General features: G+C 43.4%; 1 protein-coding gene across 1 annotated transcript in view; it reads right to left on the reverse strand.

The window, feature by feature from the left end:
• CDKE;1 (cyclin-dependent kinase E;1) overlaps positions 1-27,361 on the reverse strand; it is a 57,465-nt gene that overhangs the window by 26,119 nt on the left and 3,985 nt on the right. Inside the window, exons 2-7 of the mRNA XM_087384581.1 lie at positions 21,524-21,634; positions 21,278-21,381; positions 20,884-20,926; positions 20,489-20,587; positions 1,038-1,107; positions 268-362 (exon numbers count right to left, since the gene is read on the reverse strand). Of these exons, the coding sequence (XP_087240707.1) occupies positions 268-362; positions 1,038-1,107; positions 20,489-20,587; positions 20,884-20,926; positions 21,278-21,381; positions 21,524-21,634 (522 nt within the window). The remainder of the gene's footprint in view (positions 1-267; positions 363-1,037; positions 1,108-20,488; positions 20,588-20,883; positions 20,927-21,277; positions 21,382-21,523; positions 21,635-27,361) is intronic.

A 27,361-nucleotide genomic window follows, 5' to 3' on the forward strand; every position in this document is an offset into this window, starting at 1 on the left:
AAAAGCAGCTCATGCACAATCTCATATTACGCGTGAATACAAAATGTAAGAGAGTCACAGATTTAGACGTGTAACAATGTCAAAGTAACATATACAAAAGCATTTGATAAGTTGCTCGTGGGTTTTTCATTTCATGCTTACAAATATTGCTTAGTTTTCTGAAACACCAAGCATGGTAATAAATGACTCAGTTATCTATAACAACGTGGAATCATGATGCAAGCAGGTTGAAATGATGAGGCTCTTTAAAAGATTTATCAGAGATACCTGGAAAGGATTATGTGCACTCTTGTCTTCAATGCCCTGAAAGAGAGGCTTTAAGGTGAGCAGCTCTGCAAAAATACATCCTACAGCCCACATGTCTGACAAACGTTGAGGAACTTCAAAACAGTCTTCTTGCCTTCTTCTCAATTATTGTCCACTGTAGAGACAAAAAGTTTGCTCTTGATATTTCAATAGAGATAGCAGAACCAATCCAAGGCTTCAACAAGAAGGAATCCGTCTCTGTCCTAACACTGTGAAACCAGATCCAGATCATCAAAAGGTGCATACAGAAATGTTAGTGCCTCTACTCTCTGGTGAGCTATCCAAGGCGAACACATCAGGGATGCTACTCAAGCAAGAGAATTATCATACTTGAGGTTGGTCTGAAAAAAGAGACTAGGCTCTAGCTCTCACTAATTTAACTCCACACTAGTCAGAAGGTTGTGTGCATTTTGGCCAGCCAGCGAAGGCAATTCATACTTTGTACTTGACTGAACATGATAACTAAGCATCCATGAACCACAATTGTTACGAAAGCTAATTATTAAAGCCTCTGAATAAACGGCCCCTTCAATGGCTTCAAATCAAATTTATGTTCTCCTGCAACGATTTATTAAAAAACAGAGAGCAGCCCTATGATGACAGTCCCAAAAATCATGGATCTTCAAAAATAAGCCTATCAAATATATCAGAATACTAACGCAGATCCACAATATAACCATGCACGTAAAAGTAAGGTCACGTGAGCATGTACTTTGGTCTATCAAGGATACCCACAGCGGTTGTGTAGTGTTTGGCACCAAGTAGTAACTCTGGAGCTCTATACCATATGGTGACCACCACCTATAGACAAATTATCAAGAAGTTCAACAGATATTAAGCCAGATGCAAGGATGCATTGACAATTCTAATGAGGAGAAGACATCAAAAAAATGAAAGCTATATGTTGCTGAACTCCCATATGTGTCTATGATACACATGTTGAAAACTTGAATGCATCCAATTCTAAACATCAAGAATTACTTAAATACATGGTAAATAGAGCAAAGTTATACCATTGATAATCTGATATATAAGCTCCTTCACAAGCCATGAATAATGAGACTTACAAATCGAGAGACCATGAACAACAAAGGTAAAATGTAGGAGAACAAAGAAAGGTTGTTACAGTTGGGAATGAAAGGGGAGTACACACTATGCAGGGCCTGACTGACTTAAACTGTATTTCGCTTCACAAGATGGGATGTCTATTTAAATACATCCCTACTTTTGTTTTGAAATACTTCAGTTGTGTGTCCCATTTCAGGCTTATATTCTTCTCTTTCTATTGCACAGTTACATATGATCAGGTCCGAATTCAACGATCTTGCATACCATCCCATCCTTAGCATGGTACAAACCCGTAAACACTCATCCAACATTTTTGGGGCATCAATACCAATGAGGAGTTGCTTTCCCTTACGACCTCCTCTCGATCATATCACATTCATGACTTTTTGTACAATAAAAAAGAGGAGAGTACTTGCTATTTTTACACAATCCAAAATGTCAACAATATAAGGAAAGAAGACAGGTAGAAAATACTCTGAAAATGCTTGGAGAATGAGGGCAAATTTAAGGGAAAACATCATATTACAGGCATGGAGTTTTCCTAGACACTAATGCAGAATTTGTAAAGAGAATGGAAAAGGGAGGCCCAATATTCAGCCCATATCAGATGTATTCTATGTTCCAAATTTAGATTAAAAACTACTTTCAATTAGAAAGTTGCTGAGGCAGAAATACATAGTCGTATTTAATACCGATTAATGTCTTGTTATGGATGAAGAGCAGGACATGAAAGTTGATAAAAAAGGAAGCTGAATTCAGGACTTCTCAGACTTGAAGCGAGTGGTCTTAAGAATGATGCCTGCACAATTGTTGCAGAGCAGATGACAGTATGATGGCTCAAAAGGTTTAGTCACCTCAACTATAAAGCCCTCAAGCTCTTGAGAATTTTGCAAATGCTTAGATGCACTGACAACATACATGAGAATCAGCATATGTGTGACTCTTGCATTCTAGGAAAAATGTACATGAAGATTTTTCTAAAGGAGCAGTTCATGACAGCAAGGAGGTATTCACACAGATTTAGCAAGACCCATGAATGTCAAATCACTTAGTGGAACTGTTTCTTTGCTTACCTTCATTATTGACTACACAAGGAAAAAAGGGGTGTAATTTTTGAGGGACAAATCTGAGACCTTTCATCGTCCCAAAGAGCTCTAAAGTTTTGCAAAAGAAGCAATCAGACTGCAAATCAAGAACCTCAGGAGTGATCGAGGTGAAGAGTATATGTTGGGAGGGTTCAAAAGCTTTTACGAGAAGCATGGCATAGAGAGCAGCTTACTCCTCCTTATACACCAGAGTAGAATGGTACAGCTGAAAGAAAGAAAAAAAACTTGCTTGAAATGGCAAAGATGCACGTTGTCGGAAAAATGAGTGCCAAGGAGGTTTTGGGCAACGGCTGTAAATACAGCAGTATACATGCTAAACAAACGTCCTACAACAGGCAATCGCTAAAAGAAACCAGATACAATGAAATCTAAGGGGTAGGGCAGCTGAAAAACGGACACCCATACCCCAAGGCTGGTGTCACAAACAAGACAAGAAATAAATACGCTGCGCTGTCACTGCAAGAGAGAACCCAAAATGTAAAGAGAAACAATGGGATGCAATTGGCTTCACCCTCTCTATAAGCTATCCATCCGGGTGACTGGACCTATGTTTGTTGCCCGTGGGACTAACTCCATAGGTCGTCATAGGATAGACAAGATATCTCATTTGACAATGGCTCTAGATCATGTGAGGGATGGCGTCATCTAGAAAGAAAATCAGTGATGGATCGCTGCTCCTAATCAGCGTGTCCAAACTATCTAGTCCCTCCCTTCTCTTCTATAGACTCCGTGAGGAAGCTCGTTGTCTAACAAGTTCCATGTCACTCCTGTGGTGTGTCTTTGCATGTCAAATGGTAGAGAGGAGATATATGTGGTCCTCATGTGAGTGTCCATCCGAAGTCGCGTTTGTCGAGCCTTGCCCCCTGGCTCTCTGCTACGTCTACTCACTTGCTGTCCCTGGCTCAAGTCACAAGAGAAAAAGTTTGTGGTCATCCTCTAACTGAGCTTTAACAATCCCTCCCTGTGCTCTCCTCTACACTCGTACAAGCTTACTTCTACGTCTCTGGGCATTGAGGAGGAAAACAACAACGGGTCGCTGATCAGGGTATGCCAAAATCTCTCAAATGGGCTAAAAGTGCTATTGAAAAGACAGTAATGCTGTCCACGGATCTCATAGTACACAAGGCAACTCATGCAAATTGATCCTCTATCTCGGTCTCCTACATATCACATAAAGAGCCCTCTACTCGCCCTATCTCAACTCGTAGCCTGTATGAAGGTACCCAAAACTGTCCAATCAAGATCCTCAATGCATGTGGGAGATCAATCTGGGTGTCCCATTGTCACAGGGACATGAATTTTTGAACCGTGATTGGCTTTGGCTAAGGGGACTAGCCCAGGGGAAGTGACACTTCCCAGAAGTCCCTAGCTGCACACACTCGCCCTACATGCTAGGGGCAAAGCAAGGTCTAGAGGGGTCATAAAGTTGGGCCCAAGGAAAACCCAATGTTGTCATTGGTTTTGGGGGTTAGAACTTTAATGTAGGGACAAACCAATGTTCCATTGGTTTGGAAGGGTTAGACTTTTTTTTTTTTTTTTTCATGAAAAAGACTTCTATTAAGTAAGAACAAAAACCCGCGAGAGCAAGCTCAAAGCGGAATACATCATGAAATCATGAGGATAATAAAAAACCCCCTCAGAGTGAGGTGGAAAGAAACCAAGGCTGAGGCTGAAAGTGCCATCTCAACCCTGTAGTAGATTCAGAGAAGGGTTAGACTAGAAGGGTTAGACTTTAATGAGGAGCCACATGGCAATCCCTCATGCAAGTCTACCCACCCCCTTCCTCTCCTTCCAAGGCTAAGGTACGGGATGTTCTATCTCTTCTTGTTTACTTCACGCATTTTGAGATCACCTTCCCCCCACATTTCTTGATGTTGCACGCATTTCGAAGCAACGCGTACGGATGTGCAGCTGCACATGCTGATCCCGAGGAGGATGTATGGTTGCTTTGCTTTGAGTGGCACGCATTTTTAGGCATCTTCAAGGCTATACAGGATAGTACGGTTATCTTGCACACTTCCCAAGACGGGTTGTACAGATAGAATGTTTGATTGGCACGTAAACCAAGGTGGCTGAATTGCATTAACTGCTGGCTGTACGGACTTTTCCTCTTGTTGTATGGACAATTCAATGAGGGCTGTGCATGCTGTTTCATGTTGCACGAATTCCGAGGCATTCATTGCTGGTTGATTGCTACTCCTCTCCTGCCCGAGATCATCCAGGTCTCTTTCTCTCTCTCATTCCAATCCCTTCTCTCTCTCTTCCTTCCCCTCTCCAAGCTGCCAGTTCCTCTTCCTGCCTCTTGCTTGCTCGATCAGCTACCCCTGGAGGTGTTCTTGAGCTTCTGGGAGCTGATTTGGAACTATCTGGAGCAAGATTGAAGTCATTTGAAGCTGGTTTGAGTTTACATGTCACTATTCCTTTCATTTTTTATTGCATTTGGTCATTTTGGAAGCTTGTTGTTACTCCTCTGCTGTTGGAAGTCCCCTCTTGGCCATTCAGGTTGTGAAGTGACACCTAGTTACAGGGGGGTGTAACCAGTTGGATGTCAGAGGAGCAATGTGTGGTTTTTCTTCCTATATTGAGATCACTTGTTCAGTTTGAGATCTGTGTTGATGCTAGGTCGCCCTGAGAGGCTGGTCAATGGATTGTGGGATTGCCAGACCTGTAGAGCAAGTTGGATGCTTGGACAGCTTTACAATTGGTCATGGACAATGGTGAATGCCTTAGCCTTGCCTTGGCACTTGGGCACTAGTGTGTGCACTAGGATGGAATGCAGGTTGTAGCCAAAGTTTGGCTTGGACAGTGGAATTGCCAGTGGGGCAGAGCACAAGGGTGAGCCGTTGTTGCATGTACAAATTTCATTCCTAAAGAAATAAATAAATACCAGAAGGGGAGCCAAGTGTTTGGGGCCACTGTGGTGTCTTGTACTTGGAATCATTGAGCAGGGGCACTCTAGCCTCCATCCAGTTATTTCTCAAGTTGTTTCTAAGTGGTATTGTTTAAAGTTAAGTGGCTAGAAATGATGTAATGTGGCTGTGAATAATGAATATGCAATGATAGTTATGGTCTACTGCCCTTTAGGAAACTGAAGGCCGGTTACAGCGGTTCCGTTGCCGGGATAGTCACCATCTTCCTACAGAGGTGAGCCCTGGGAGTGTTGGGTGAGGAAAGCCCCATTGCATTTTTGAAACAACCATATTACCAACAATCATGTCACACCGAGACAGATCATTGACTATCTTCGAGCAGGAAGAAGACAATTTTAAGGAGGAGCATAACACCAGTGAGGGTGAAGAACAGAATGATGAGGGACAGCATGTTCCTTCTGAGCATGCCACTCAGGATTCGCAGGACGAGATAGATGAAGCAGAGCAACTTGATCCCAATGCCCTTTTCCAATTGCTATTGCACCAAGACAAGTGTCACGATCTGTGGCATATTCCTTTCTCTATACCTTAGACTTATGGATGGTTTGATGAATGGAAACGTGTGGAAGGGTATACCCTTTTGACGGGACACTTCCTATGAGGCACAACCCTTCACAAGAGACACATTCTATTGAAGAGACACTATCATTGTAATGTAGACTCTCATTAAGGGTCACACCCTTCACAAGGGGTACTCACCTCTTCATGCACATACACTTTGGCGTACACACCTTTTCATGTGTGACTCTTCACTCTCTATATAAGAGAGGCCCAACTGTATGGATGACACACTACAGACACTCAAGCAATACAAATATTCCTTGTTCTCTACTATCTCAGTCTCTTTTCTGTTTCTTAGTACATTTCTAAATATAGTAAATGTCACCACAATGTAAATATCCTAAGTCAAAATACAGAGAGTGTTGACTTCGGTCAATGAGACTTGGCATGCGCCAAGAGGGTTAACTACGGTTAACCAAGATGTGCCAACTTCGGTTGGAGAGACTTGACTATAATTAAGGTGCCTCGACCCTTGGTCAAAGCCTCTTAATTATAATCAAGAGTCTTGACTCCCGTCAACCAAAGAATAAATATAAAATCACGGCTTTCTCAAGCAGTGACGACCCCACAGTCCTCGTATGTGACGAAAGAAAGCCTTGTATGCTGGAATTTAAATTCCTATACTCAAGCGGAAGCAAGAGCCAGAGATGACAGCGCAACATTTGTGAGCATAAGGAGTCATTAATTGTGCTTGTCTGGACAATAACGCTCAAAGGAAGTCAGGTGTCGTGAAGGTGCAAATACGCCTTCAATAGAGATTTGTGCGTCTGACGGGAACTGGGACGATGAAGATCTCATCGTATAGCGACATGCCTCTCATTTTACTTCACATGACGCTCACAATGCTGAACAACTAAAAAGATCTGTAGGAGAATTTCCACATCGGGAAGACAAGCACGTTAGGGGAGATTATGGTAGCGTAGGGGTTTTGCGAAGGCAAACTCTGTGCTGACGACTCCAAAGAAGCATTCTCACGTCGGCATTGACGATTAGCAAGCGCGGGGGTGTCGACTGGTGAACGACAAGAGAAGATCTGCCATGGCATTCATCGTGAAAAAGATGCGAGCAAGGTGTTCCGTCGCCGTTTTGCGACGCTGACAGAAGTCCGTGACGACCTTGGATTTTGCCAGAATTTTCTTACTTTAGGCTGCGCTGACGTGGCGCCTACCAAGCAGCAGATGACGTGGCAATATGAAGCATGCAGGTGGCTGATGTGGCCCTGACCTGGCCACCTGACACGTGGCAGTGTATGCTTGCGTTACACGTGGCAGTCCACATAGGTAAGACACGTGGCAAGTGCTGATGTGGCAGGCCTGACAGACAGCTAACATGGCATTGACTTGTGGCAGCCAGCTGGACTGCTGAGGTGGCAAACCAGTGGCTAGACTAACTCTGGTTAGTTAACCCTGGTTAGAGGTTCAGTTAGTTGGTCTAACCAAACTAGACTGGTTAGTCAAACCAGGTCTGACCAACTAACCTTAGTTTTAGTTAACCAGACCATAGCTGGTTAACTAGACTACAGATGGGTGAGGTCCAGTTGAGAGCCAACCAGACCAGAGCCAGTTAGTCTGGTTAGAGTAACCAGCCGGTTACTTCATCTGGTTACTGTCCCAAAAAAAAAAAAAAGACAGTTGCAGAGACTGTTTCTGCTAGCAGTTTTCACCTATCTGAGAGAGTATTCACTCTCAGAAAAAAAAGCAGAAATCAGAGAAAAATCAGAGATTTGCACAAGTAAAGGAATGCATGCCTTTGTGCTCAGGAAAAGGGAATCAGATGCATACTCAGTGGTTTTTGCAGCAGCCAAAAAAGGGGCAATATAGTTGTTGATGCCTTGACAACTTTGTGGGTATATGCCTTGAGTTGACAGCCCGGTACTGGCCTAGATTGTGAATGCAAGACACCTCTTGTTGAGGTAATTTTTCTCTTTGAAACGCAAAGGCAATGTGCATCAGTTGCATACACAGTGTGCGTGAGAAACTTGCAGATCTCAAACGAGTTGTAAGAAAATGGCCCAATCACCTATCCAGAGGGATTCACAAGATAGGGATGCACATCCAAGACAGAGAAGTGTGCAACAAACTCAGCAAGAATTTGAGCAGATGGTACGCACTCGTATGCAAGAGATGGAAAATCTCAGAAAGGATCCAAGAGCTCAGCATTTGTTTCAAGCAGAAACTGTGCCTAATGCAGCTTATGATGTGCCAATGCCAGAGGCACACTCTCGTGTACAGCCAGAAAGAGAGAGATCTCATAGGGGACGGTCTCATAGCAGGAAGAGATCAAGGCACCATCACCGATCTCCCAGTCCTTCACCGTCTACCTCGAGCTCGACTTCTGTATCTTCTTCTTTATCAGATAAACCAGCTAGGAAAAGAAGGAAACACAAGAAGTCCAGGAAGAGTAAGTCTTCCAGAGAGACCAAGGAATTCAAAGAGGGAGGTAAATCTGTCAAGTTTATGACCTATAATGGACAACATGGTCATACAGACAAAGCATTGCAGTTCATCAGGCAGTTTGATGGCTGCATTTGGTACAGAAAAGTTTTCAAAATCCTCCAAGTTAAGAATGGTTAGTTTGCACTTGACAGCGACAGCTAGTGCATGGTGGAGTGCACAGACCACAGATGGGTCAGCCCCAAAGAAGTGGAAGGACTTCAAGAAAGCCTTCTACCAGCAGTTTATGCCTAAACAGTTTTGAGATCATGTTCTTCAAGATTGGGACAGTTTGCATATGGATGCAGGAGATACAGTGGATGTGTACAACCAAAAGTTTTGGGATGCTTATTTGCAGGTTGCACCTTTCAAAAAGATCTCCAAAGGAACCCAAATGAGAAAGTATAGAGCAGGTCTCAGTCTAAGAATTCAGGCAGTAGTAAATGCTTTGGGGGCAAAGAACATTCAAGACCTTATGCATTCAGCTTCAGTAGCTAGTCTTGTGCCATTACAAGATCCATCCACAGTACTATCATTGCATGCAGGACGTGCTGAAAGGAAGAAAACTGATTTTTCAAAATCAGAAAAGAAAGAGTATCCCAAGGTTGAAAAGAAAGGGTTTCGGCCTCAGAAGCCGAGGGGTACTCAGTTTTCAAAGTCATATAAAGGCAAATCCCCATTCACTCCTGAACAGATAGCAGAATTCCGCAGAGATCGGAAATGCTTTAAGTGTAGCAAAGAGGGGCATGTGGCTGCCCAGTGCCCAACTTCGAAGGGAAAAGAGGCAGAGAAGCCAAGGGGATTGCAAAAGCCAATGGCAGGAGGAATTCCTGACATACCGGGTCATGCTTCAAACCTAGAAGAACGAGAATTGCTGCTATCATGGGGCAAAGTCAGAGACCAGCAAGCGCTGATTTTATTTGATCTAGGAGCTACTGATAATTTCATATCAGAGGACCTAGCCCTGAGGCTGGGAATAAAGACGGAGGAGTTGGGCAGGGCTTTGGATGCCGATCAGATGTTCTGTGGGAACTCTGTGCCAATCACTCCCTTGATAGGGAAGCTCCATCTTCATGTACAAAGTTATGTGGATCAGGAAGACTTCTTCATTTCTCCACTCAAACATCATGATGTAGTCTTGGGTATGCCTTGGTTCCATCGCAAGGCAGTGAAGTTGACTCTTCCTGAAAGAGTGCTGGAGTTTGTACATAGGGGCAAAGTACATCGTGTGGTTGCTAGGAAGAGGGGAAACTATTATGAGAGCAGGAGACTCCGGGATGCATAGAGATATCTCGGAATCTATGAGAAAGAGTTATTGGCTGTAATCCATGCCATCCATACATGGAAGCATTATCTTTGGGGTGCAGATTTTACTGTTAAAACAGATCACCAAAGTCTGAGATATTTTCTAACTCAGACAAAACTTTCCGAGAAGCATATGCAATGGGCAAATATGCTGTCAATGTATCATTTTCAGATTGTCCATACCCCAGGAATTCGGAATAGAGTGGCAGATGCCTTGTCCCGAAGACCCTAGGTCAACAATGTGACTATTGCTTATCATCAGGACCTAGAAGGCATGAGGGAGCAATATGCTAATGATGCAAATTTTGGCGAGAATTTACAGCAAATGCAAGAGGGGCAGTCCACCAGTCACTATTCCTTGAAAGATGGGTATCTAATGAAAGATTACTGCCTATGCATCACCCAGGAGATGAGGGAAAAGATTTTGGAGGAATGCCATGCACCTTCCTATGCTGGACATAGAGAAATTACAGCAACAACTCTAGCATTAGAGAGGTATTTCTTTTGGCCAGGGATGCGGAAAGATATACGTCAGTTTGTTACTGAATGCCTTACGTGTCAAAAAGTGAAGTATGACAGATGGAAGGCACCTGGCCTACTTATGCCTCTTCCCGTGCCTCAGGCACCGTGGGAAAGTATTACAATGGACTTTATTTTTGATTTGCCAAGATCAAAGTTAGGGAATGATGGGATTTGGACTATCATTGATAGATTCAGCAAGCAAGCTCATTTCATTCCGGTTCGCAAAACCATAAAGGCAAATCATATGGCTAAGCTTTTTATGGCACAGATCTTTAAGCACCATGGTATGCCTAAGTCCATTGTCAGTGATCGAGATCCCAAAATGACCAGTCTATTCTAGAGAGCTTTATTTGACAACATGGGGACGAATTTGAATTTTTCTTCTTCTTTCCATCCCCAAACAGATGGTCAAAGTGAAGTAGCAAATTCTACAGTATTGGATATGCTGAAATGCTACGTGGGTGACCAAGGTTCAGACTGGGAAAAGTACCTACCATTGGTAGAGTTTGCTTACAATAATACAGTACACAGCTCTACAGGGAAAGCCCCCTTCGAGGTCATTTATGGGAAGGTGATTCTGCCACCTATCCTGAGGACCAAGGATGAAATATTTGCAGCTGATCAGTTTGCGAGAGACCTCCAGACAGCTTACAGCCAAGTCCGGACAGCAATTGAAAGGTCTCAAGAGAAGCATAAAAGAGCTGCAGATAAGCATAGGAGACAGCTAGATCTCAAGGAAGGGGATTGGGTATTTGAAGTTCGAGAAAGCTAGGCTCCGTAAGTTTAAAGGCAAACAGAAAGTGTATGTAAAGTTATCTCCTAGATACTATGGCCCTTTCAGGGTTACAGAAAGAATAAATGAGGTTGCATACAGGTTGGCATTGCCAGAGCATTGGAGGATTCACAATGCGTTCCATGTGAGTCTTCTAAAGAAATTCCAGGGTCCAGGGGCCAGAGCCTACAGAGCCAGTATCAGAAGATCCACCAAAAGTGGATGAACTGGAAGAGGTCCTTCAGCAGAGCAGATTGTGTACCATACTATATGCAAAGGCCCTCAAGGCAAGGAGTTTTACAGGTATCTTGTAAAATTCAAGAATTATACGGCATTAGATGCCAAGTGGATGGAGGAAGACATGTTGTCTGATCATCCACAGCTTTTGGATGTTTACAAGGAGGCTTTTCAGTTGAGGTCAACTGAATAGAAGCCAAGGGGATGTCACCACAATGTAAATATCCTAAGTCAAAATACAGTTGACCATTTATTTGATCATAATTAAAGAGTTTTCTTATGTGTTAATTATGGTCAAAGAGTTCTTTTAATGGTCAAAGAAATGACTACGGTCAAAGATACACAGAGCTGACTATGGTCAAAGAGTGTTGACTTCGGTCAACGAGACTTGGCATGCACCAAGAGGGTTAACTACGGTTAACCAAGATGTGCCAACTTCGGTTGGATCTGCTAGAAGGATATCCACGCACTTTTTATGAAGAGAATGAGCGTAAAAAATTTTAGAGCCAACCCCACCTAAGTCATCAGTGGCCTCTCCATCTTCCTCACATCACAAGTTGATGTGAATGGACACGACAAAAATCGTGTCTTTTGATGTGCTTGGGCTGTCCCAAAACCAAGGGACGCACCTTTTTCACCATTGGACGCACCTTTTGATGAAGAGTTTTTGACTCCTCACCCAAGGGACACACCCCATTGTAAAAAAGGCACACCTTTTCTTGTGGGGACACCCCTCTTTAAAACAAGGTTACAACCTTTCATGAAAAGGTACACCTATTCCAAGGGTCACACCCCTTAGAATAGGCACACCCTTTGGCACCAAGCACCAACCTACAAAAGGGTACCTAGAGGGCCTAAAAAGGGCAACCAGCCCTACACCCAAGGCCTAACCCTAGACTACCCAAGGGTTCAGAGAACCCACATTTTAATATTTGGTAACCACCTCCCCGCAATAGGCGCAAAAATCGAAACGCGATTTCTTGAAATCTGCTCCGCCTATTTCTGCCGTACGTGATTGTGCCATCTTCTTGTAGCAAGCCGTGCCTTCGTCACGCCTCCATCTTGCATAGATCTCAATTGCCTACATCAGCCGGTTCCTTTGCATACCTACCTACAAGACTTCTTGTTCAAACAGATCCCCTTTGCAGCCTCTACCGTCACCTTGCTGCCCGGATTTCTGCAAACAACAAAAAGGCTGAGCAATTGCTTTTGACAACCATAAACATTCCGATATCCAAACCAAATACCCGGTTTATGATAAGGAGTTTCTTGCTATTGTACATGATTACCGCTCTTGGAAACATTATCTCATGGGAGCCGACTCGATGGTAAAGACAGACCATCACTCTCTAAAGTATATCTTTACTCAGCCAATAATGAACGCTCGTCAAGCACGCTGGGTTGAGTTTCTGGCCAACTTTCACATGACCATTGAGTACATGTAGTTGCAAATGCTCTTAGCAGGTTAACTTAAGCATCAGCTATGGTAATCTCTACATTATCTGTGGATGTTCTAAATTCGTTCAAAGGGAAGTATCTCAATGGTAAAGACTTTGGCAGAGCAGTACAAGTTCTTTCGAAAGATCAACCTTCTACTTCCGAATAGAAGATCTTCTCATCCTATTCTTATACGAACGACCTTCTGTATTATCGAAACGCGTCTGTGTAACACATGACAAGCATGTTCGACGTCTTTTGTTAAAAGAGCATCATGTAGTTCCTTATGCTGCACATCCAGGCATCAACAAGACTTACAGGTTATTCAGTGCAACATACTACTGGCCTCATATGAAAAGCGGCGTCACCAAAATGGTTACGTCTGCTTATCTTGTCAACAAATGAAAGCAAGCCGATGACTTCCAGCAGGACTTCTTCAGTCTCATCCAATTCCAACTAACACGCGGGAAAGTATTTCCATGGATTTTATTACAATACTACCACGATCATCCAGAGGTAATACTCAGATTATGGTAATTGTTGATCGATTGTCCAAAATGGCACACTTTGTTGCTTGCAAAAGCAGTGCACAAGCTCCGGACATCGCCAAACTCTTCATACAACATATCTGCCGACACCATGAATTGCCCAAGAACATCGTCTCCGAAAGAGATCCTAAGTTTACCAGTCACTTTTGAATTTCTCTGTTCGAATCTTTGGGTACAACTCTACTGTTCAGTTCAGCCTACCACCCAGAATCAGATGGCCAGACTGAAAGAGTCAGCCAAGTTCTGGAAGAAATGCTCCGACATTATATTCAGTCACGCTTAGAAGCTTGGGAAGAGTATCTACCACTCCTTGAGTTTGCTTATAATAACTCTTTCCATAGTGCCATCAGCATGACTCCATTCCAAGCAACTTCTGGACACACTCCGATTGTACAAACAAATTTTGTACTTCAACATCGAGTGGCCCTAGCTGATCAACTGGTTCAAGAAATGCAAGATATTCTACTCCAAGTCAGGGATCATATGCGAAAAGCGCAAGAGCCGTATCAACAGTCCGCCAACAAACGTAGACATCACCGTGAATTTGAAACCGGTGACATGGTGCTACTATTTGTAGCCCCACATCGCTACAAGACGGTCGAGTCCGTGTTTCCTAAGTTGCGACCAAGATACTATGGACCTTTCCGGATCATCAAGAAAAATTCACCTTTAAGTTACAAATTGGAATTACCACCGTCATGGGGTAAAATCCATCCGACATTTCATATTTCTTGGTTAAAGACATATATTCCAAGTGATGAAGTAATTCCTCCTGCAGGTGACTATGTCCCAAAAATCGAAGACGATTATGTTCTCCATATTCCTAAGCGTATTCTAGACCATCGACAGCGAGAGACCTGATGCAAACTTACAGCAATATTTTCAGAATTTACCATGATCTTTTCTACACCCGTTCATTATCTCCACCAGGGTCTTATTTTGAGTGGGAGGGGATGTCACAATCTGTGATGCATTCCTTTCTCTATACCTTAGACTTATGGATGGCTTGATGAATGGAAGGGTATGCCCTTTCGACAGGACACTTCCTATGAGGCACAACCCTTCACAAGAGACACATTCTATTGAAAAGACACTATCATTGTAATGTACCCTCTCATTAAGGGTCCCACCCTTCACAAGGGGTACACACCTCTTCATGCACATACACTTTGGAGTACAAACCTTTTCATGTGTGACTCTTCACTCTCTATATAAGAGCGGCCCAACTGTATGGATGACACACTACAGACACTCAAGCAATACAAATATTCCTTGTTCTTTGCTATCTCAGTCTCTTTTCTGTTCCTTAGCACATTTCTACATATAGTAAATCTAGGATTTCTTACAACAAGAGTCTCCAACATGTCTCGGCTGATTGAAAATGCTACGACAGCCTATGCTCTCATGCAAGGGATGACTCCAGGGTTCAAGGGTACGCAACAGGATGACTCTTTTACAAAAAGGAAATTTTCCAAGACGACCAAAGTCAAGTTTAATATGGACCCGAGGCTTAATAGTAAGCCCAATACCAGAGAGAGATTGTCTCATGAGGAACATCAAGCCCTATTTGAGGCTGGAAAGTGTTTCCTTTGCAAAGAGGAGGGCCATCTGGCCAAAGATTGTCCCAATCGTAAACGGAAACAACCTATGGGAGCACAAGAAGCGAAAAAGGACAGCCACGCGCTAGGAGATTTGTTTTTTGTTTGATAAGAAGCAGTAATTTTGGTATGGATTACTGTAACAGCCAGAAATTGGACAGTCTCCTCTTTCTAGGCTGCATTGTTATTTGCAGGATGGTTATTCCCTGCTAGTTTTGCATTGTAATTTGCAAGATGGTTCTTCCCTGCTAGTTTTGTTGCTTTTTGTATCAGTCAAAAGATGGAGAGTCTCCTCTTTCTAAGCTGTATAATAACTTGCAGGATGAGTATTCCTTGCCAGTGTTGGATTGCTCTTGTTGCCTGGCATGGCTAGAGCAGCAAATCCATGTATCACATGCTTGTTCAGGATGCTCTTGTTGCCCGGCATGGCTCGAGCAGTAAATCCATTTAGTACATGCAATTTGTGTTTGATTTGAACCATGAGGCAAGGATCCAAGTCTAGCATAGATTGGCTCGACCGATTCAGCTTGCGGTGATGCAAGTTTGAAAGGATATCGAGTACCAAGATCTATGTTCCTAGGATCCAATATTCCCATGTGTGTGGTTCAAGTTTTTGGAGGGAAGTGAACTAGTAGATTTCATTCAGAGTGGCATAGGCCACTCATTTGTTGTTTCTAAGTGTGGTCATCTTCACAATCAGAGAGAAGATCTCATCAAAGTCCACATCCTTCTCTTGCTTAAACCCTTTAGCAACCAAACAGGCCTTGTACATAGGCACATCATTACCTATGACCTTCATCTTGTAGACCTATTTACATGGCAATGCTTTCTTTCCATGTGGCAAAGAAACCAAGTCCCAAGTCTTATTCTTCATTAGCAAACTCATCTCTGATTGCATAATAGCATACTCCCACTTGCACTGATCCTTGCACATCATAGCCTCTCTATAGCAAGAAGGCTCCCCGCAATCACATAGTATGCCCTTGGAACCAATCTCTCAAGCGGTCTAGACACTCTAGCTGATCTTCTCAAGGAAATTTCAGCTTGTTGTACCACCTGCATATCAGCCAAATTTGGCTCATCATTTCCACCCATAGATGATCTATCATCTGCCCTTGATTGTGTATCTGTGGGAGTACTTAGGGATACCATTTCCTACACATTTGGTGCATGGACAGCTTGCTGTCTATCAACATATGCAGGTGGAAATATCCTGAAAAGTAATTCTTCTTATTTCCACATCCCTCATGGGTGTCTTATGGATGTTCTTCTTATTAAAGACCACATCATGGATTTGTATGATCTTCTTTGCTTCTGGATCCCAGAGATGATAGCCCATCTCCCACTTTCACCATAACTCAAGAAGATGCATTTCCTAGACTTAGGATCTAGCTTCTTTCGAAGCTCTTTTGGCACATGTGGGTACGCCTCACACCCAAACATACGTAAATGAGAGTAAGAGGGATTCTTTCCAATCCATGCCTCTTCAAGAATACCATCATCCAAACTCTTAGTATAGGTGATCTATTGATCACATGCACTGCAATCTGTCCAAAAACCACAAGAAAGACTTACATTGGAAAGCATATATTACAACCTTTCCTAGATGGTGTGGTTCATCTATTCTCCAACTGAATTTTGCCCTGGAGTACAAGGAGATGTGAGCTCCCTCTTGATCCCATGTATATCACAAAAATGCTGAAAGTCATGAGAGAGATACTCTCCACCATTGTCAGTCCATAGGCATTTAAGCGTTCTACCTGACTGATTTTCAACCAAAGCCAACCATTTCTAAAATACCTGGAACACATCGCTCTTTTGAGCTATAGCATAAGCCCACACTTTTCTAGTTGCATCATCAATGAATGTCACATAATATTCAACCCCGCCTAATGACTGTGTAGGCATGGGACCACATACACCTAAATGCACCAAATCAAGTCTTTCAATCTATTTCTTTCCTCTTCTTTTATGGGCTGATTTAGTCTTCTTCCATTGAGATAATGATCACAAATTTAAAGTTAAAAAAACTCAAATGTGATACATAACCCAAACGGCATAAGAGTTTCATTCCATTCTCGCTCATGTGCCCCAACTAGTAATGCCACAAAGAAGTACTTGGCTGCTCGATTATTGCAACAATACGATCAGATACCCCTGATACATGTAAGGGATACAATGTCCCACATTGGCACCTCTTGCCAAAACCATAGAAGTGGTAAGAAAGTCTGTAGCAGCAAGTAGACTAGACATGAAGAGAATGTCATTGTCATTATTATCAATGACTGCAATGATCTCCTCGATCTTCATTTTTTCTTTTTCCTCCCTTGGACTCTCTTCCTTCTTATTTGCACCCCAATTTTCATTCCTTTTATTATCCTTTTGCTCTCTTTTCAGCTTGTAGCAATCCTTTTTCATGTGGCCCTTCTTGCCACAATAGTAGCACTCAATGTTCTGTGCCTTGGGTTTGCTACAAGACTTTCCTCTTTCTTGGGACTTCCCCCTGAACTGTGATCTGCCTCATTGCACATTTAAGGTTGCCATCCATAGACTTCTGTCTAATCTCCTCGGTCAACAAGCTACCCACAACATCATCAAACTTCAGTACTCCACTAGGTGCAAAGTTACTAACAGCTGTACGAAAGGTATCCCATGAGGATGGCAATGGACACAAGAGAAATATTGCCTTAGTCTCCGCATCAAAATTCATCTTCTCAGCCTGAAGCTGGCTGAAAATAATATTGAATTCATTCAAGTGAGAAGAAATGGAGACTCCTTCCTTCATCTGCAACTCAAACAACCTCTTTAAGTGGTAAAATTTATTAGAGGCAGTTTCCTTCTCATAAGTGGCACATAATTTCTTCCACAAAACTTCCATAGTATGCTCGTTTACTACTGTGAAATGAACTGCCTCTACAAGATGAAGTCTAGCAGTAGATAATGCTAATCATCGACTCATTCCAATCATCCTCAGACATATTTGCAAGCTTAGCTTCAATCCCTACTGACTTCGGTTGTAGCTCCTTCAGGCTCAGCAGAGCGTAGGTCTAGATGCTCAAGAGGGGGGTAGTTCCTCCACTCCCTTGTCAACAGACAGGCTCACGGTATCTAGAAGTCGCTTGGTGACACTGTATGTCTCACCCAAGGTACTATTCGCTGACAGTACATCTGCTATGAGACTTCTATGATGAGTGTACTAGTCACTCCACACAAATGATGCATTGATATATGGATGGACTCACACGCTCTCCCAGACCATATCATCATTGCTGGTTGTTTATGTTTATCGCAACAAGCTCGATAGTTTGTTGTTTCAAGAGAAGGGTATGTCACGGGGACGTGAATTTTTGAACTGTGATTGGCTTTGGTTAAGGGGACTAGCCCAGGGGAAGCGACACTTCCCAGAAGTCCCTAACACTAGGCCTACATACTAGGGGCATGGCAAGGTTTAGAGAGGTCCTAAAGTTGGGCCCAAGGAAAACCCAATGTTGTCATTGGTTTTAGGGGTTAGAACTTTAATTTGGGGGCAAACCAATGTTCCATTGGTTTGGAAGGGTTAGACTTTAATAAGAAGCCACGTGGCAATCATGCAAGTCTACCCACCCCCTTCCTCTCCTTCCAAGGCTAAGGTATGGGATGTTCTCTCTCTTCTTGTTTCCTGTACGCATTTCGAGATCGCCTTCCCTCACATTTCTTGCTTTTGTGTGCATTTCGAGGCAGTCCGTACGACTGTACGGGCTGCAAGTGTTGATCCTGAGGAGGATGTATGGTTGCTTTGCTTTGAGTGGCACGCATTTTTAGGCATCTTCAAGGCTATACGGGATAGTACGGTTGTATTGCACGCTTCCCAAGACGGGTTGTATGGACAAATCGTTTGATTGGCACGTAAACCAAGGTGGCTGAATTGCATTAATTGCTGGTTGTATGGACTTTTCCTCATGTTGTACGGACAATTCGACGAGGGCTGTGCGGGCTGTTTCATGTTGCACGAATTCCAAGGCATTCATTGCTGGTTGATTGCTACTCCTCTCTTGCTCGAGATCATCCAAGTCCTTTCTCTCTCTCATTCCAGTCCCTTCTCTCTCTCTTAATTCCCCTCTCCAAGCTGCTAGATCCTCCTGCTGCCTCTTGCTTGCTGGATCAGCTACCCCTGGAGGTGTTCTAGATGTATTGAGTTGGAGCTTCTGGGAGCTGATTTGGAACTATCTGAAGCTAGATTGAAGTCATTTGAAGCTGGTTTGAGTTTTCTTGTAACTATCCCTTTCATTTTTTATTGCATTTGGTCATTTTGGAAGCTTGTTGTTGCTCCTTTGCTGTTGGAAGTCCCCTCTTGGCCATTCAAGTTGTGAAGTGACACCCAGTTACAGGGGGGTGTAACCAGTTCGGTGTCAGAGGAGCAGTGTGTGGTTTTTCTTCCTATATTGAGGTCACTTGTTCAGTTTAAGATCTGTGTTGATGATGGGTCGCCCTGAGAGGCTGGTCAGTGGATTGTGGGATTGCCAGACCTATTGAGCAAGTTGGATGCTTGGACAGCTTTACAGTTGGTCATGGATAATGGTGAATGCCTTAGCCTTGCCTTGGCACTTGGGCACTAGTGTGTGCACTAGGATGGAATGCAGGTTGTAGCCAAAGTTTGGCTTGGATTGTGGAATTGCCATTGGGACAGAGCACGAGGGTGAGCCCTTGTTGTATGTACAAATTTCATTCCTAAAGAAATAAATAAATACCGGAAGGGGCGCGCCATGTGTTTGGGGCCAGTGTGGTGTCTTGTACTTGGTTTCATTGAGCAGGGGCACTCTAGCCTCCATCCAGTTATTTCTCAAGTTGTTTCTAAGTGGTATTGTTTAAAGTTAAGTGGCTAGAAATGATGTAATGTGGCTGTGAATAATGAATATGCAATGATAGTTATGGTCTACTACCCTTTAGGAAACTGAAGGCCGGTTATACCCATTCCGGCAATTGAGCAAACCCCTTTTATGAGATCCATAAGCAGTGATCTCTGTAGAAGCTGAGTTTAACTCTGAGCTCAGAAGGTAGCTGCCATATATCCTGTCTGATAACCGCGTACAACTCCATGTAGGTGAGCAGAATGGATGGAGCCTCAGGGCTAAAAAGGGGACGGTGGTAGTCTATCCATCTAGAGTCCCAAGCCCACAAACCCTCTAGGGTCTGAGCATACTTGGTCCTCTAATGCCCTTCTATCTCCAATCTCGCATGTCCTCCAGATAGTCGCGTCTAATGATCACTCCATCCTCTGACACTCTCAGGAAATGGTCACGATAATTTCAGGGTCTTGGTGGCAAATTTCTGGTCCCCTCCCCGTGTCCGTGATGTGTAAAGCTGGAGCAGGTCTAACTGTATGATATGGTTGTTCTGATCCCGCAGGACTAGAGGATCAGGAGCATCCAAGCTATACTAAAAGGGGGATAGACGATCCATCTAAATGCCATGTCTGTAAAACCATTTGGAAATGTGTGCATACCAGGCCATGCGAGCCCCACTCTCAGCTAGTTGCATAGATGACTCCAGTGCCACTCTTTGTCAAAGATACATTGAGAGGGCTTTCTAGATAACAGTCGCTAATGAAGCATAGAGAAGAGCCGGACTACGCTATTAAAAAATCCTCCAAAGATTCACAAGGGAGTATTAAGAATTTAGAAACAGACCCCGTTGTCACCTAAGGGTTTCAAGGGCGCTTGATATATTCTGGCAAGTCCAAAGTCGCCAATTTTCACTACTCCTTGCTCATCACCATCACCCATGACCTGAAATAGACGGAACAAGAGATGTCACCACATCAATAAGACAGTCTTCAACTTAGCATGCGAGACACAAAAATGGGACTGCATCAAGCCAAAGTTCACAAAGTTTTCTTGCAATACTGAATATTAGGGGAGTATAAAAAATTCCAAAGTAGATTACTGAAATGTGCAGGCCTAAACATACACCTTAATGAGACTAGAATATATCCTATCTTGCAAATTTTTTTTTTTTATAGAACAGCGAAAGAACAAAGGAAAGGGAATTTGCAGGCCTAAACATGCTGACTATTGGAGCTTACCAGAATATTGGAGGGTTTCAAGTCACGATGGATGATCCAATTACTGCAACAACAGCACCAATATGAGTACTGCAGCTTGAAAATAAAAGCACAAATGAAATCCACAACACTCCTCTGTCCAAGCATAAATTTTTCCTCCAAATCTTCACAGATTACACCGTTCCATATCCCAAATATAAACCGAAGAATTATTAACAATTAAGAGCAGGGTAGGATAGAGTACATCCATTTATGAGAATCACTGGTTTCCCAAACTTAGCAGGCCAGGATAAAGCACAAGCCGCAGATTACAAGAAGCACAGTATCAAGGCATAAAAGCTTCCATTATCAACAATGGCAAGCAGACGACTTGGCCTACTATCAGAAGCTAACCCAGACCTGACATCAACCCAACCTGTGAAGGTAATTAAGTCCATTCAGTATTTGCCAAAGCAAGGATTTCACAGTGTATTGATTGATAGGTGTATTCAGCTTCTCACGATGATGGCGTATGATTTCCTGCAACATACCAGCATACCCAAACTGAAGTTTGCATGTCCAAAGAGATGTGCCATAATGATTTCCATCCATGGAATCATCGAAAAAGATAGCTTGCAAAATCTTTCCCATAATGAAATCCTACAGCATGCATAAAACTTACATAAAGATCATGTTCTGCGTAGTCGAATGCCAAGTACAGAGACATATCCACATGGTTTATATGAACGTTGACCAGCTTTACCACATTTTCATGAACACATTCTCGCAATAGCTGCACAAACATAAATAAAATCAGAATTTACTACGTCTGATACATAACTCTCTTATGCTCCTGTGTCAACAGCAACTCTTTGCCCATACCCACTGTACGCCAATGCAAGAGATAAGACCCACCCCTGTAATGAAATGGCCAAAATCAATATTGATATACACGAAGAATCCATAAGAACAAACTAACAGAGTGTATACGTCTCGATGAATCTAGGAACATCATCACATGAATGCAAAACTCATGATAGTCACCCACAAGGTCAACATCCACCAACTCCATCATGCATAGGGAGGACAATACATACAAGGTATCAATAGTATGGGACATTGATGAAGAGAGAGCTACCATAGCTTATATGTCCAGATGAAACCAGGAACATACCCATGTTCCTCATGTAAAAGCCAAATCACGCAATTCACAGGTTGAAAACCACTAACCCCATCAAGCACAGTAGGGACTTACTAATATAGCATTCCCACCAGCTGCTAGCCTCAATTGTAAGATAAACTACAATAAGTATGTTTCGAACTCTAGCACTACTCTTGACATAAAGGCACCATCCCTCCTAAAAGATGCATGCTTGGATCAAGGTGCATCATTTGGAAATCCAAAGCGTCATTTTGTGCCTGAATTTTTCCACCTCTATACCATGTATTATGGTATCCCATACCTTTTTACCATTGCCATGTGCTAAAGGGACCACAGTTTTATGTGCAGTTCGGCTTTGAGATGACTTTAGTTTGTTAAATAACCAGTAATACCAAAATTATACTTACTCTTTGCCTTTCATAAATACCATGCATCCGAAGTCATGAGGTTTAAATGTGGGCATTTTGAAAGACTTCACACTTGAGGAATTAGTATCCTCCACATTTGAGTTCTTAGGTTTCAGAGATTTCCTCATGGGAGGGTTCTTTTCTTTTACAATTGGAAATCCACTTGACTTGGAAATAATTGCTCATTGGGTCATGGTTGGCTCATAACCCGACCATCGTCTTCATTTTATCCTTTTGGTTTTACTATTGTGCCATCATCATAAATTTGGGCATGCTTTATAGCTTCATTTAGAGATTTGGAGCATTCAGTCTTATCTCTACCTTGCAATCATCAATTAGGTCTCAAAAAAATCCTCTAACCTTCGAAATTCATCCATAGCTTTTGTTAGAAACTGAGGTACTGATTTCTCAAATTTCACCAACGGAGGACAGATCTAGAAAACTCTCTTTCTCACTCTTGAGAGTCACACACAGATACTGATCACCACTCAGAGAATAGAGGAGATGTACAGAAAGAATGTGGATAGATTTTTGTCCAAACTGTGGGAAAGACGGAGCTCAAGAGAGCATTAAACCTCCAATGAGTGCTTGGCTGAACAATTGCAAAATAATTGGCCAAGACTGAGGCCTCCCTCTCTCTCCTAGGCTGTCCAAATAGGCTTCTATGGGATGGATATAGGGTGACAACAAAGCAATGGGTCTAGCCAGCCTTGAGCTCAAGCATCACTAGGTCTACATTAACTTTTTTAGAAGCCTTACTAACCTTGGATGGTGTTACAATTTACTCCCTCTTCATTTTGGATATTTTACACACCCTATCAAAATTACATTAGGTGGCTAGCTGAGCCTCACGGTTATCAAAATAGCTAGGGATGGGCCTCTTACCATGAGATTTGTTAGAAATAGCACCAAGAGACTCAGAACTACCCCAAGGTCCAATTTCTCAAAATTGCTATTTTAAGTCACACACAACCCTAAAATTATGGAGGCCTCGGATTTTCACCAAAATGGTACCAATGGAATCAAAAGAAGATTGGCGACAATATGCTCTTCTATGAACAACCCCAATTCTTTCTTTTATAGGAATATTTTTGAAGTTAAAAGTATCATACAGGAATCAGCGGCTTACAAGACACAAATAACCCTTACATGAGGACAGCCACCTAGAGAATGAGTCATCTTCACAAGTGTCACTCCCTCAAGCTTCCCCATACACTTAGCATCTCTCCCCCATCATTTCAATGCAGCTTTGCATGATATTTCTTCCCCTCACTCTTTCCTACAGCCACATGTGCACAGCTGTCCCTAGGGACAGCCGGGTTGCAGCTAGTCAATCCGAAGCAAATCACCTTGAAATCATACAAGCCTCTTTCTATGCAATGTCATATGCTCATCATCCTCTTTAACCCTGATTTGGTAGTATCCTAATCTCAAATCTATCTTCGTAAAACCTTGAGCACCCTTGACTTCATCCAACACGTCCTCACTTCTTGGTATTGGAAACCAGTTTTTGACACCAGCCTTGTTGAGATCTTTGTAATCAATGTGCATGCCGTATTAGCCATCCTCCTTTCAAACCAAAGGAAGAAATGAGAGGTGAAATCCCTCTCAAGTGATTCCTTAACCTACTATGCTACTTGTTGTCTCTCCATTGATATGGAGAGTTGTTAATAAGCTTGCGTCCACGCTCCAAGACTATGGCATGGTCTACATCTCGTACAGCGAACTCTTTTATCCCAATTTTGCAGCTACTGGTTGTTATGGCTTGGCACAAGGCAATTTCGCCCATCACTATCAGATCTTGGCAAATGCAGCTATTACAACCCCGTAATTATGCCATTCAAGCATTGGGCTTATTTTCTGCCTCCAATACATTCCCATATGCGCTGCCCCAAATTCACCTGTATTTTCTCACATAGTTGGGCTCAAAGACCTAAGAAGCTCACTTAATTGCCTTAGACTCATGGTATTTGCTCGAATACTTGGCCTCAAAACCTCGGCAAACTTTGTAGCTCCCTCACTTCGTCATCTCAAATATATCCTACAAAAAGGGGGAGGAAATCGCTATGCATACTCTTGGACTATGCCAGTCTATAACAATGCATAAAATCAGCCGGGTTTTGTTTCAAGACAAGCAAGGATACCAGAATGGTCACCACCATATGCTTAAACTGATCCCATGTGATTAGTCTACATAGTTAGTCATGCACATAGAGCCACCAAGTGTGGGCATAGTCATCCAACTGCATCAAGGCATAAAAGATGCCATCCTCATCATCCTTGGGATACGAGTGGTACTAGTATTCCAACTTCATCATCAACTCCTCAAGCTCATTGACGGTCCAAGTTTCTCCCTTGAACTTATGCACTACGAATTTTTCACATATTTCAAAGGGTTATTCCTAACCTAGCTTCCTTCACGCCCATGTGCATCATCTCAAGCCTTTCATATCTATTATCCTTTTGTAGCACACGATATGACTAGAGTGTCCAACATGACAAATCCAAGGACAGTTGCCCATGTGTGACAGTAGTAAGAACACCAAAGGCAAAGGGAAGGGCAAGCCAGAGAAAGGTAAGCCTAGTAAGGAAAGCAAGGACACTTTCGAAGACGAAGATGTTGGAAAGGTCACCATTTGTAAGCCCCCATATGAGGAGAGCGTGGGGGAGGGAGACCTAGGGCATGTGCCCAAAAGAAAAGGAGAGGAGGGGCTGCCACATGGGCAGCACATGGGCTGCCATGTGGGTAGCACACCTCAGAACATACCTGGAAGGTTGGAGGGGCCTTGGAGGCCTGGATCTACACCGATCTGCCACGAAGGGACTTGCAACAGTACGGAGCTTTGGAGCTGTTTGTACACAACAGTGGCGTGGGATCAAAGGGCTGGAATAGCCTTGAACAGAGGCGGAGATGCTGCAGCAGATGAGCAGGCTGGAGGCGCCTGCATGGCGGGCTATCTGGCAGAGAACATGGGCAGGCTCGGGGCCTGCATCAGGCCTGACAGACGGCGCAAAGGCAGCAACCCAAAAGGGCCTGCCAAAGGCCCTTTTATAGGGCTGGTTGGACCAGCCAACCTAGTTGGCCAGCAAGCAGACTGGTCGGCCAGGATGCTGCTGGCTGGTCAGTTTTATTGCTGCCCCTTGGGGGCCTATAAAAGGAGGGCCTCCAAGCCCTCATTTACCATCACTTGGAGCAGCCTTTAAGGAGTAGAAAGGAGCAGCACCAGCAGCAGCAGTTGGGCCTCATCCTAGAGGTGAACCTGGCTGGAGACCTGCAGACTTAGCTCACTCAGAGGGCTGCCCACCTAGCCTGGTTTGCAGACAGCAAGGTGGAAGAGATTTGGACGGAAAGTCTACTTTACGCTCGAGGTGGAGCACGCGGGCTCGAGTCTAGAGATAACTGGCAGATAGGATAAGGACCTTGTGGTAAGATCAGAGGACCACACCATTGGTGGGACTCTGGATCTATCTTTTTTGTATTGTGTCCATAGCTTTGGACGGAAATATATTATTTTGGTGTCTTCTATATCTGGCTAGTTCATTGTCTATTGATGAGTGGGGGCTGAGCCTATAAAAGAACGCCTCTCCCCTTCATTCCTCACATGAAAAATTCGTCACTTTTCTTCTCTCTCCTTTTGGATGATGCAGCAGAACCTCTCCAGCTCCTTGGGTGCAGCCAGCTTCTCCCCAGGCCATTCTCTCACCTCAGCAGCACTTTCTCTCTCTACAACAGCACATTCTCTCTCTACAGTTCCGGCCCCTCCTCTCCAGAAATCTGCCCCCTCTCAGCTCTTCTGGAACAGCAGCAGCATCCTCTTTCCTTCTCCTAGCCTGAAGCAGCCACAGCCCCTTTCTCTCTCCTACTGCAGTCTTTCTCTCTCTACTGCAGAATTTCTCTCTCTACTGTTCCAGCCCATTTCCCTTGCAGAAATCTGCCTTTCTGTGCACCTCTGGAACAGCAGCAGCTCCTCTCTTACATCCCCTCCCTACAGCTCTCTCTAGCCTACAGCTCTCTCAGCATTGGCACTCTCTCTCTACAGCTATCACTCCATAAAAGCTTTCTCTCTCTAGCCTACAGGCTGTTTTTCTAAGCTGTTCTCATTCCAGCCCCATTTCCACACTCTCCTCACCCAAGGTAGCTTCAGAGGCATCAAGGACTTCATCTACAAAAGGGTCAAGTCACGAAGGGAGCCTGTATTGTCAAGTTTATCTCATTTACAACACTATTTCATGTTGTTTCTACTATCTTTCTAGAAACTAGTGCTTGTCTCTAATGTTGGATGTAAGTGGTGATTGTTGCAGGCTTCTTCCTTGTGGATTGGGCAAGCCAAGAGTTGACCTAAGCTTGAAGTCCTCCTTTTTGTTGTCTACCTTACACATATGCTCTTGAGTCTTGTATCTAGGTCCTAGGTTTTCATTGAGTTCATCACTTTGGAAGGTGCATTGCACCTTGGTCTTGTATCTCCATTTTCAGGAATAAAGTGAGCCTGGATAAAGGGGGGGGGGCCGTCTTGGCCCCTCAACCATATTGCATTTTCCAATGATGTCACTTTGTGTTTAAGCTGTATAAGTCTTAATTCCAGCTTAATTGCAAACTCTTAAGTTCAAGTATATGTGTTTGGCAACTCGCAATCATCTCATTCAAACGCCTCTGCAAAATCCGTTGTCTGATTTTGATAGAAAGCACCGAGTAGTTTACATTGGTATCAGAGCTTAGGCAGTGGTCCTGTACTCTGTGCTTTCTCTTGTTGAGTCTCTCCTTCATTGAGTCATCTTGTCATCATGGCAGCCAATGGACCTGACCCTCCTCCTAACTTGCATGAGTTGAGTGCTCTCTTGGCAAACATTGCTCAGCAGGTTCAAGTGCTGGAAAGCAGCCAAGCAGAAACTCATGACATAGGGCCCCAATCCCAAGGAAGAGGCCGTGCGGACAATACCAACTCTACTCATG

Source organism: Dipteris shenzhenensis, chromosome 14 (assembly GCF_047967505.1).
Source record: "Dipteris shenzhenensis isolate YYH24624 ecotype China chromosome 14, Dip_SZ_1.0, whole genome shotgun sequence".
Classification (NCBI taxonomy): Eukaryota; Viridiplantae; Streptophyta; class Polypodiopsida; order Gleicheniales; family Dipteridaceae; genus Dipteris; species Dipteris shenzhenensis.